We start from the raw sequence: 12,500 nt of genomic DNA on the forward strand, positions 1-12,500 counted from the left end.
ACACTAAGGATGTAAAATTCTGTCCACCGTCTGTTCAAATGTTCAGGAGGAGCGAGACTTGGGAGTGTAAGTTTTTACAGAAGTAAAAGGCACACTATACTGAAGAATATTTTTATTTAGAATACACACAAAAAACAGAAACCATGTAAATTAATGTCAAACATGAGCATTAGGGTGGTTTAGCTATCACTACTGGTTAACATGGAAACCTGGTACTTCTAGTCTGTGCAAACACGTGTCAGTGAAGTATGATTCAGGAGGATAGAGTGTGGCTTGTGTAGTTGATTCATTCACTGGAGTTGGATTCACTTTGAGGAACTGGTTTGACTGAGCTACTTGAGCTGCTTGAATCACTGGAGTCATTTGAATTGCTGGAATTGCTAGAATCACTTGAGCTGCTGGAGTCACTAGAAGCACAAGAGTCGCTTGAATCACTAGAGTCACTTGATTGGCTTGAACTGCTTGAGTCACAAGAATCACTTGAATCACTAGAGTCACTTGAATCGCTAGAGTCACTTGAATCGCTAGAGTCACTTGAATCACTAGAGTCACTTGAATCACTAGAGGTGCATGAGTTACTTGAATCGCTTGAATCGCTAGACTGGCTAGAATGGCTTGAGTCACATGAATCACTTGAATCACTGGAGTCACTTGAATCGCTAGAGTCACTTGAATCACTAGAGGTGCATGAGTTACTTGAATCGCTTGAATCGCTAGACTGGCTAGAATGGCTTGAGTCACATGAATCACTTGAGTCACTTGAATCACTTGAGTCACTGGAGTCACTTGAATCACTTGAATCACTTGAGTCACTTGAATCACTTGAGTCACTGGAATCACTTGAATCACTAGAGTCACTTGAATCACTAGAGTCACTTGAATCACTGGAGTCACTTGAATCACTAGAGTCACTGGAATCACTTGAATCACTAGAGTCACTGGAGTCACTGTAACTGCTGGAATCGTCAGAATCACTAGAAGAGCTCGAGGCTGAGTTCCTGACGCCGTCTGCTTCCTGTGGCATTCCTGATGTGCTGGGGGGAGCGGGTTCATCCCCCTGTATCCCAAAGTCGTCCCACTCAAAGCTGAAGTCCGCACTCTGGGCCTTCTCGGCTACCCCCCGCCCTCCTCTCACTGCTTCGCTCTTCTCGCTCTTCACTGCCTCGGACTTCACCGCCTCTGTCTCGTGTCCAGAGGAAGCGACAGCACGGCCTTCGTTGTCATCGTCGTTTTCAGCGCTCCTCACCCGCAGACGTGCGCGTGTCATAATGGCCTCCTGCGCGCCACGGCCGCGGGCGTCACTGGGCCCAGGCTGGGGACAGTCCTGGGTGTGAGTGGTGGGAACAACTGCTGGAACATTTGGTGTGGTGACCTCCAGAACTCTCGCAGATAAGGACGCGAGCCGTGGGCTCTTCCCAGCCGAGGTGAGCCGTGTCTGGGCAGCTGGCATGTTCGTGTGGCCCACCTCTCTGGGCACCAGTCTAGGGGTGCGCCAGACTGTCTGGAGGAAGTTGCTGTGTGTGGAATTGGCCTGAAATAGACAGCGAGTAAAATCACTGGGAGGTTTGTAGACAACTGGATGATGTCATCACGACCACGAGAGAACGCCTACTCTAAACCCCGCCCTCACATGTCACATTCACGTCACCAAACCCCTCCCTCACGTGGTGTCACCAAACCCTCACAAAACAGAACACACCCAGTTGTTGGGTTTTTTTAGTCAAACACAGCATACCACAGGATTTTGTCGTGGACTTCTCTTGTTATCAATGAGATGATCTCCACTTCCCTGAGAGAGCAGAGAGATGGTTATTCATAACAGACAGACTGGACAGGCTGTAGCGAGCAGACACTCACCCCTCTACCCACCACTCAGACCAGCCTTGTGGTCCCACATGTGTTGTTGTAGATGTACAGACAGTTTTTCTGGAAGTTGTGGTTTCACAGAACCTGTGCTGCGTTAGGATTTGTGAATTTGTTTATATGACTTTACTTTTTGCTAGTTCACAACATTTATTGAATGTGTGCTGTATTAGACATTAGTCTTATCAGATCACACGTACTGACCCGCGTGGAGAAGCTTCACGTACTAACGATGTAAATGATTCACATGGAGTGAACAGTAGCAGCCGCTGGTCAACTGCCATGTGAATGAGACTGGCTATGAATCCTGCAACACATGATGACTATGAGTAGTGAAATTATGGTGGAGGTGGAGGTATGAGAGGTGGAGGTATAATAGTGATGGAGGTGGAGGTATGAGTGGTGGAGGTATAATAGTGATGGAGGTGGAGGTATGAGTGGTGGAGGTATAATAGTGATGGAGGTGGAGGTATAATAGTGGTGGAGGTATAATAGTGATGGAGGTATAATAGTGATGGAGGTGGAGGTATAATAGTGATGGAGGTATAATAGTGATGGAGGTGGAGGTATGAGTGGTGGAGGTCTAATAGTGATGGAGGTGGAGGTATGAGTGGTGGAGGTATAATAGTTATGGAGGTGGAGGTATAATAGTGATGGAGGTATAATAGTGGTGGAGGTATAATAGTGATGGAGGTATAATAGTGGTGGAGGTATAATAGTGATGGAGGTGGAGGTATGAGTGGTGGAGGTATAATAGTTATGGAGGTGGAGGTATAATAGTGATGGAGGTATAATAGTGGTGGAGGTATAATAGTGGTGGAGGTATAATAGTGATGGAGGTGGAGGTATGAGGCTGATCTTACTGACTGCAGCTCCTCCAGCCAAGGAACCTGTGACACAGAACATACACACACACACACACATATACACACACACACACCCAAACATACACACACACACACACACACACACAGGAGAGGTGATGTCAGGGTTTGGCACTGTTTCACTGCCATGTCTACTCATTTTGTCTTCTCTTCCTCCTCCCCTCCCCTCCCCTCCCCTCCCCTCCTCTCACACACAAAATCATACAATCATATTCAGACTTTTTCTCTGTCACACACCTCAGATGTTCAACTGCCCCCCCCCCACACTCACACTCACACACACCCACACACACACACACACACTCACACACACCCCCACACACACACACACATGCGCGCTCATCTTTCTCTCATTGTATAGTTGGAGTTGTACTTGCAGGTAAGGCTGTAAGGCACCCGATGAAACACATGAGCACCACTTTCATCATAGTGGCACACGTGCCCTGCAAGAAATCACGTCATCCGTCACACGTCATAAAACACAGGAACCCTGACTCTTCTGAAGCCAATATACATGCAAGCACGTGAACCCCAGTGCATTATGCACTAAAAAACATAGACTTACTATGACACCAAAGTTCATGACTTCCCTCACATTCTCTCACAATCTTTCTTCCAGCTGCAGAAGTTTCAATTTGCACTTTTTTTTATATCACAAACCAGTTCATAACAAAAGTGAGGAGGCTATGGAAAAGTGAGTCATAGTACTTACGTGTCTTCCTCACAGTAAATACAGGAAACCGTCCTCACTTGTAAAAGCAGCTACAAATTCCTGGTGACATCAGACAGTGTCTGAGGTCATGTGTGATGCGAACCGCAGCTGAACTGAGCTATGCAATAACCCTGCCTAGGTGTCCTTACCTGTACCTGTCCTCTGCTCAGAGCCTGTGCGCAGGTAATGGTGACTGCATACCTGTAAATACTCCCAGTGCTTTATATAAATGATGGCATGCAGGACAACACCCTCACCCCTACACACACACTCGAGCGGTACACACACAGCTATACTTAGGCTAAAGTCCATCCACATACTAGTAATAACTAGGGTTTGTGGTATCAATAATAGGAGTTAGTGTTTAAAGTGCTATTTCCACCTTCACTGGCATGTAATTATCAGATGAGGAGAGTTTCACATTGTGTTTAGACTGATACCAGCACCAAGACCTCGAGCAGCACAGTCACATCACAAAGTCATTTTTTTAATTAAAAGGCTATTTTGTGCTGATTTTTTAATTTGTTAAATAATACTTGGGAAGCCCAATATGCAAATTAATGCAAAGCAATTAAAATAAACGGTGAAAATTAATCATATTAATAAAAACGCCTGTCCTCTCCCAGAGAAGAACATTAAAAAAGCACACATGTCGCTAGAGTCCAGCACACAGATTCAACATATCTGCTCTGCTGAGGGAGTTTCTGTGCCGAGCCACATGCTCAGTGTCCTGTACCGGGCTGTGTCCTGTGTCCTGTACCGGGCTGTGTCCTGTGTCCTGTACCAGGCTGTGTCCTGTGTCCTGTACCAGGCTGTGTCCTGTGTCCTGTACCAGGTTGACTCTGTAGACTTTGACTCACAGGCAGCACTTTTCCACACTTACTATTTTAAAGCAAACTGCAAGTGTCTCTGTCTCTCTCTCTCTCTCTCTCTCTCTCTCTCACACACACACACACACACACACACACACACACACACCTTATTTTTCAGCCTCTGTGGATATCATTACATCCCAATACAGCTTTTACACCTGGAGAAAGTTCAGATGAGAAATTTCCGGGCCTGATTGCAGACACACTGGTACACACACACCTCTCTTTTATCAAACACACTGTTAGTGCAGAATCATAGTTTTTAGAGATCTCACCCACGTCTACAAAAAAGTACAAAAGAAAAGTAAAAAGTTGAAGTTATCTCCTCTTTAAGAGGGTCATCAGAGTTTAAAGCTGTAGCCTACTGCTAACCCTAACCTTAACCCTATCCTGAAACCTAACCCTAACCTGAAACCTAACCCTAACCTTAACCCTAACCCTAACCTGAAACCTGACCCTAACCCTAACCTGAAACCTAACCCTAACCCTAACCTTAACCCTAACCCTAACCTTAACCCTGACCCCAACACTACAGCTCTCCACTTCCAGGGTCTTGATCTGTGGAATGTCTATAAGAGTAAGAACTCACACAGTGCACAAGCCTCAGATGAAGCCATACGCTCCATAAAACAGAGAGGGATCACAGAAATTGTACACACACAAACAGGAACGCATTTCAGGTTTATTCTTTTACATGTGATGCAGTGTAATGAAATGAACAGTGAAACAGGCCCTGTGTTTGATTATCTACTGGATTATTTGTAAAATATCCATCATCTACTATAAAAAACTACACTCGAGGTTAAAGCTTAAGTGAAGAGGTTTAAGATTACTGCAATATAAACTAATGTTGATTAGATACACACTGCTGCAAAACATGTGTGTTGGTCATAAAGTTAATCTCAGTGTATAATCCGTTTAAACAAGTGTTATTAAATATTACATGTTGGTTAGTAACAATGTCCCAGTGTGTGATGAGTGTGTAGCGTGTCCCTGCATACAGCAGATGGAAAGTGTTTGAGCAAAGGACAATGTCAAAGGAAAGAAAGAATAAAGTGATGTCAATAAAAGGTTGGTATGAAAACAGCCACACTCAGAGTTATTGCACTGTAAACAAGTACCGTTTAGATACGTCAGAGTATTATTAGATCTTCAGTGTATCAGACATGATCCTGTTAGGACTATAACGTGATGTTATTAATGATTAAACTGCATAATTAATATAAATACGGTCAGTATAAATATATATAGTTAGATTTAAACTGTATAATTATTAACTGTAAATCAATATACGTTTTCATTAAAGAATTACAGGTAAGTGTTGTTAGTACCAAAATGTCTAAGGTAGAAGTGCGTGCGTGGATTCCATGACAACACTTTACAGTTTCATTATGACATCATCCCCGCCGTCGTTCCTTTCTCCCCGCCTCTGCTTGTGATTGGCCAGCCACCATCTCCATATGGACTGATGTTTACTGCTGAATGTGAGCTCGGAGTTCCTCTCTCAGATGATCAGGTGACCGCGGTGCACCTCCCGCCGCAGTGTGCCGGGGGTGGAGGTGATGCCGCAGCTGGTATAGTCTCCGTTATCCGCCGTCCGACTGCAACGGCTCCACTGCTCCAAGTCCCCAGCACTCTCTATGCTCTCGCTGGCGGCACTCTCCAACTCTGGGACCACGGCCCCCGTAGCAGCGGCAGGTAAGGTGGGGGCTACCATCACAGGAGCTCCCCCGGTCGCCACACCCACTGTTCCAGCCTCGGCCACGCCCACCTTCGCTGCTTCCACAGACACCTCAGAAGCCACGCTTCGTGTTATGGGCTCGGCGTGCACTCGGTGGTGAAAGCGATGGCTGAGAGCATGGATCCAGCTCTGGGGAAGACCGAGGAATACATCAAAGCTCGCACAAATCAGACCTCACACAGATCAGACCTCAGTGTACCACCACATACATCAGATCTAACACATATCAGACCTCATACAGATCAGACCTTGGTATAGCACCACATACATCAGACCTCACACACATCAGACCTCGGTGTACCAGCACATATATCAGACCTCACACAGATCAGACCTCAGTGTACCACCACACACATCAGACCTCACACAGATCAGACCTCACACACATCAGACCTCACACATCAGACCTAAGTGTACCACCACACACATCAGATCTAACACAGATTAGACCTCACACAGATCAGACCTCAGTGTACCACCTCACACATCAGACCTCACACAGATCAGACCTTACACAAATCAGACCTCACACAGACCAGACCTCAGTGTACCACCTCACATATCAGATCTAACGCATATCATACCTAACACATCAGACCTCACACACATCAAACCTCACACAGATCAGACTTCACACAGATCAGACCTTGGTGTACCACCACATACATCAGACCTCACACACGTCAGACCTCAGCGTACCAGCACATACATCAGACCTCACACAGATCAGACCTCAGTGTACCACCACACACATCAGACCTCACACACATCAGACCTCACAGATCAGACCTCACACACATCAGACCTCAATGTACCACCATACACATCAGATCTAACACAGATCAGACCTCACACACATTAGACCTCACACAGATCAGACCTCAGTGTACCACCACACACATCAGATCTAACACATATCAGACCTCACACAGATTAGACCTGACGCAGATCAGACCTCACACACATCAGAAGTCACACAGATCAGACCTCAGTGTACCACCACACACATCAGATCTAACATATCAGACCTAACACAGATCAGACCTCACACACATCAGACCCCCTAGAGAGATAAAATTGTTGCTCCACCCTTTCTGTCTCCCGCAGAAAGCAAAGTTCATGAGTCATTTTGGCACAGTCAATTAGGTGTGTGGAAGGCTACATCAATTCCTAACTCGAACACAATATTTCCATTTTGAATTTTGCCATTTATCTGCCTCTCTGTGTTCAGTGTAGCAGTCCAACTCAGAACCCTACAGCAGCAAAAATGTAAGTGGTGTGTATGCATTGAGCAGAGAGGAGAGAGTGGTGTGCAATAAACACTAATAATCTAATAAATGTGGTGTCTCACCCTCCGTATGTTCTCTTCACTACCGTGACTGTTGTCTCTCAAGTGCCCCTCAGAGTTGGTGTGTTCTGTGAACTGAGCACACACACACAGTCATGAAAAGGGATAAAACTGTATCTACTTACAGTACAGAACATGTACAGAGTAAATTTGTAGGTGTTGTGTAAAACTGACCTTTGACCCCAGGGCAGCACAGAGCAGCCTTGAGTCAGGGGAACTGTTCCTGAGAGTCAAGATGGAGAATGTCTGCCCTGTGCTGCCTTTAGGTCAGTGACCTTGCGTGGTGCTGCCACCTGCTGGTGTGGTTGTGCAGTGACAGATCAGTTGTTGTTTCTCCTGAATGTGTTATTACCTGCATTTCCATCTGATTTTCCATCTCCTCAGATGTCTAACAAGAAAAAACTAAGACAGTTCAGATATTTATATTTAAAGTGTGAGTCTTACGACATTTCATTATTAACTCACATAACTGTCGGAAGCCAGTAGAGATTTTGAAGAGTTTGACTTACCATGTTCTCTGAGGTGTCCTGTGATTCCATGGTCTGCAAACAAAGACAATAGAAATTAGACTTTAAAACAGACCGCAAAGTTACACATGGAGCCCTTCCATTGTGTACCTCTCAGAAAACACAGCTTGCTGTTTTTGCTGAAAGAGCTGTTGCTGAAGTGAGCGCAATGAAAGGCTGATGACAGGCTGTAAGTAATGACTGGGAGCACGCCTGCAGTACTGACTCAGGCCTGCAGAGGGCGCATACCTGCTCAGATGTGTCTGAATCTGGCTCTTCACTTGTCTGTGGAGTTAGATTCATATATTCAAGAGTTAAATTCATAGATTTTTTTCAGCTGTCTGCCACTTTTCATGAAACAGTTGAATGAATAGTATTATATTAATGTTAGATTTCCAATAAAACATTTATTTCAGTTGCTTCAATGAATCAAGCCTGTCTGTAAATGTGGTAGTAGATGTCTGTCTATCACAAATACACCGGTGCATTAAAACACAAATGACAAAACATGCACAAATTCTTGGCAGAATAATTACAGTGGGTGAGTGTGCAAGTGTGTGTGTGTGTGTGTGTGTGTGTGTGTGTGTGTGTGTGTGTGTGTGAGTGTGTGAGTGTGTGTGTGTGTGTGTGTGTGTGTGTGAGTGTGTTTGTGTGTGAGTGTGTGTGTGTGTGTGAGTGTGTGTGTGTGTGTGTGAGTGTGTGTGTGTGTGTGTGTGTGTGTGAGTGTGAGTGTGTGTGAGTGTGTGTGTGTGTGTGTGTGTGTGAGTGTGTGTGAGTGTGTGTGTGTGTGTGTGTGTGTGTGTGTGTGTGTGTGTGTGTTATACCTCTGGTGATGCATCCTCTGACTCACTTTGGTTCAAGCTCTCAGATTCTGAAGAGCTCTGTGCTGCTGCCTAAAAGACAAGAACACCAACCTGATTCTGGTTCTGATTCTGGTTCTGATTCTGGTTCTGATTCTGATTCTGGTTCTGGTTCTGATTCTGATTCTGATTCTGGTTCTTCCTTTTAATTTTCTGAATTTGCCAAAATGCTTCCTTTAAAAACTGCATCATAATTATTGGGTTTATGAGTGTGTGTAGTGTGTGTGTGTGTGTGTTTGTGTGTATGTGTGTGTGTATGTGTGTGTAGTGTGTGTTTGTGACATATGTGTGTGTGTGTGTTTGTGATATGTGTGTGTGTAGTGTGTGTTTTTGATATATGTGTGTATGTGTGTGTGTGTGATCCTACCTGTTGCTGTCCATCACTAATAGTTGGTGCAGGAACCTCAGTGATCTGAATGTGACAAACATGACTAAATGTTTAGGATCAACTGGTTTTTTTGCTTAGTGAATTGCCTTCTTTCTTGAGTAAGTGGTGGTACTTGTTAAGGAATATCGAAGTGTTTGTTGGAATATTTTGTGTGGTAAGTGTACCTGGATGAATGTGAGTGTACCTGGACGACCGTGAGTGTACCTGGACGACCGTGAGTGTACCTGGACGACCGTGAGTGTACCTGGATGAATGTGAGTGTACCTGGACGACCGTGAGTGTACCTGGACGACCGTGACTTTCTGTCCATTGCCACTCGATAAGGGACCCTCAGTTATCTGAGCATGAAATCAGCAGAAAACAGAGAAGGAGAAACATGCTTCATAAATGTAACGTGTTTATTATGATGGTTGCTGAGTTCAAATGTGTAAATCTTAGTACGTATTGCAGAAAATGTAGTTTCCTGTGTCTGCATTTCAGAGTGTGTTTGTGAGAGAGGGCAGGTGTGTGCTCACAGGAGGTAGCACAGGTGTGAAGCTGTCCAGAATGTCGATCTGCTGCCCTGTGTACCTCTCTCTGACAGAACTCCTCTGTGCAACCAGATCATTCAGAATTTTGGACTGAACAATCTGAAATATACATCCAGCAAATTACCTGCCGCAGTCTGTTGGTTGAATGCTTTAAAAGATCATTGCATAGTAATTTAGTGGCATTTGAACACTTTTGTTTTGCATTGGTATTAGTTGTGCTTTATTGTTGCAGGTCATATTGTGCACTAGATGAATAAAAAATTGCTAACTTTTCTATATCTGTTGATGTGTTACATAGCTGACATGTTACATAGCTGAGTTCTTACACAGTATTATAATAAAACAGGACCATGGTACTTCCCATAGTATTAGTTTGTGATCTCCATGTTACTAATTTCACACACAATATCAAAGTTACAATGGTCTATATTGTGTAGCCCAGTTACATACCATTATATGAACTGCCTGAGCAACTAAACAAGGCGACGGAGGTGTATTACTTACTGGACTGGGCGAGGCCACACCGAGCACGCAGGCGAGCGCGAGAGCAACCAGCATGGCAGAAGCTTTCTGAGACGTGTCGAGAGGAAGAGCGCGCCCGCATTCAACTGCAGTGACTCTCTGGCTTGTGTGGAAGGTTTATATCCCTTCACTGTCAATCGGAGGAGTGATGGACTTGTTTTTTCCTCCCACACACACACACACACACACTTCACATTTCGCCCCCTGTGGCTCAGCAGAGAAGCATCCATCACTCTGTTTTTGGGTGTCCTCTCCACTCCCCCGTGCCACCCCATCCACATCCACCCCACCCCCACCCCCAAAACAAAAGCAAATTACACACCAGGAATATCATGACGAGTTTCTGAATGCATGACTGTTTTTTTCAAGAGTGTTTATGAGTCTGATTTATTTCTCTTGAAAGGTCTGCAATTAGTTAAACGTTGATTTATGGCTGGATAAGTGTTTGAGCAGGACTGGTGTGTTGTTGACTGTAAAATATATTTATGTGTGGGAGTTTTGAACACAGTGACCTGAATGGTTCTATAACACTGGCAATGAATGAACTCATTACTGTTAGTCAAACTGCAGCTATGGTGATCCATCCTAAAGACACAATAAGCATGAACCATTGTACAATAACACAGTAAACGGTGAAGATCTGAATGCATGTTATCAGCACATCTGAATCATATTAACATTAAAGCACGTTAGTGGATTAACGTGTGCATTAAAGCATGTTAGTGGATTAACGTGTGCATTAAAGCATGTTAGTGGATTATTTTCTATTAATCCTGTGGACCCCCTGCACTGGTCATGACTGAGGGTTTAAAGCAGTAAACTGACCTGAGATCAGTTAGTTCTCCCACCAGATAGTAAGTGGTAAGAATAGAGGAGGGTTCGGCAGTGTCTGATTCAGGGTCAGTGGATTGGCTGACTGGTCATCTAAGGTGTTGCTGGATTGGCTGATTCAGAGTCAGGTGAGGTTGAGTCTTCTGTGTCCTCTAGACGGTATGAATTGTCCTTAATGCTTGAAGGATTCGTTTTCTCATCAGTTTTTGGATCCTCTAGTTAAGTGATAATGAACTGATCAGCTTATACTCAGTTGTTTCTTGGCTCTTTTTACAGCAGTGTGTGAAGTGTTGTTTTTCTCATCAGACTGACTCACTGCAGGGTCATCAGCTTGTGGTGCTTCATTGCTGAATTCATTGCTGTGGCCCAGTTAATCGTTAGACCCGGCAGCGCTACTCTGGCAATCCTCAGTGCTGAACATAAAGGCCTCGGTCTCCATGGCAACCCCAGTACGCTCGCCATGTAGGCTCCCAAATGTGATTGGGCCGCTTAGGTATTATGGATCCTTGAGTTACCTGTTTGTGAATTTCTGCACTGTTCACCATGTCACTGGTCTTAGAGAACTAAAGACATCCAACAGGGCAGGCTTTACTCCACACACAACCTAAAACCTTGTGCTTATTCTCAATCGAACTTTGTTTCCATTTGATTTGGGGGTTAGTTTTATGAAAGATGCTTCATCTCCTAAAATCTAATCTCACTGTGTTCTTGATCTATGGAGTTTGCATGGTGTGTGTGAAGAACTCTGTGAATCATACAAATGTTTAACTTAAAACATTAAAACATTCATAAAAGCAAATAAAATAAATGTAAAATAAATATAGATGGTACGCATTGCGTGCTGAAGAAACAAAAGTGCATACCCTGTTTGCTTTGGTTTAAATGGTGGAAAGTGTCGTAGCAGCTGTGGATTAAAGTAGAACATTCCTGAAATCCCAGTAGGGACTGGTACTGTCGAAAACTCTCAAAACATGCGGACTTGCATCATGTGAGATACATAACCTTACATACCGCCTGCCTGTCATCTCCATGATTTATAAGTCTCTGTTTTTGTGGACGAAAATAACTAGTAACAATGCAATAACTCAACAGAGAGGCAGTATGAAGACACTGTGCATAGTGTGTGTTGTTCAAGTGAATGTCCTCAGTTATGGGCTGTAAGTGTTTTTTATCACTCTTCAACCAGAGCATAAATTTACCTCTAATTCCTCTGAGTAATTCATTTCATTATTCTGATGCCTCTGTAACACACACACACACACACACACACACACACACACACACACACACGGTTAGATTTGCCACCTCATAGTCATCCAGTGAGCATCCAGTGCACATCCAGTACACATTCAGTACACATCCAGTACACATTCAGTACACACTATATGTACATTCAGTACACATTCAGTACACCTATATGTAAATTCAGTACACACTATATGT

At 44.2% G+C, this 12,500-nt stretch overlaps 2 protein-coding genes across 5 annotated transcripts in view; both read right to left on the reverse strand.

Annotated features, from left to right (window-relative positions):
- Positions 1–2,964, reverse strand: part of LOC145652880 (uncharacterized) — a 3,204-nt gene extending 240 nt beyond the window's left edge. The window contains exons 1-3 of one of the 2 annotated variants that reach the window (XM_081704637.1): positions 2,727–2,964; positions 1,736–1,789; positions 1–1,531 (exon numbers count right to left, since the gene is read on the reverse strand). The exon at positions 1–1,531 is cut by the window's left edge and continues 240 nt beyond it. In XM_081704637.1, coding sequence (XP_081560763.1) covers positions 287–1,531; positions 1,736–1,789; positions 2,727–2,876 — 1,449 coding nt within the window. In that variant the 5' untranslated portion in view covers positions 2,877–2,964 and the 3' untranslated portion in view covers positions 1–286. Of the gene's footprint in view, positions 1,790–2,726 lie in introns of both variants that reach the window. The other variant, XM_081704638.1, reaches the window with a different exon arrangement.
- Positions 2,965–4,643: 1,679 nt separating this feature from the next.
- On the reverse strand, positions 4,644–10,463 carry LOC113592200 (uncharacterized). Of its 3 annotated transcripts, XM_081704471.1 has the most exons (11): positions 10,209–10,463; positions 9,690–9,803; positions 9,459–9,512; positions 9,154–9,198; positions 8,751–8,819; positions 8,176–8,211; positions 7,930–7,962; positions 7,773–7,822; positions 7,595–7,643; positions 7,424–7,495; positions 4,644–6,201 (listed from the first exon to the last, which is right to left on the reverse strand). In XM_081704471.1, the coding sequence occupies exons 1-11, from the start codon at positions 10,260–10,262 to the stop codon at positions 5,836–5,838; spliced, it is 942 nt and encodes a 313-aa protein (XP_081560597.1). In that variant the 5' UTR covers positions 10,263–10,463; the 3' UTR covers positions 4,644–5,835. The 3 variants fall into 3 exon arrangements, with proteins under 3 accessions (XP_081560597.1, XP_081560598.1, XP_081560599.1); XM_081704472.1 differs by lacking the exon at positions 9,154–9,198; XM_081704473.1 differs by lacking the exon at positions 7,595–7,643 and having other exon boundaries at positions 7,773–7,808.
- Positions 10,464–12,500: the final 2,037 nt, after the last annotated feature.

The sequence above is a fragment of the Electrophorus electricus genome, chromosome 21, assembly GCF_041902795.1.
Source record: "Electrophorus electricus isolate QZ-2024a chromosome 21, ASM4190279v1, whole genome shotgun sequence".
Taxonomy (NCBI): domain Eukaryota; kingdom Metazoa; phylum Chordata; class Actinopteri; order Gymnotiformes; family Gymnotidae; genus Electrophorus; species Electrophorus electricus.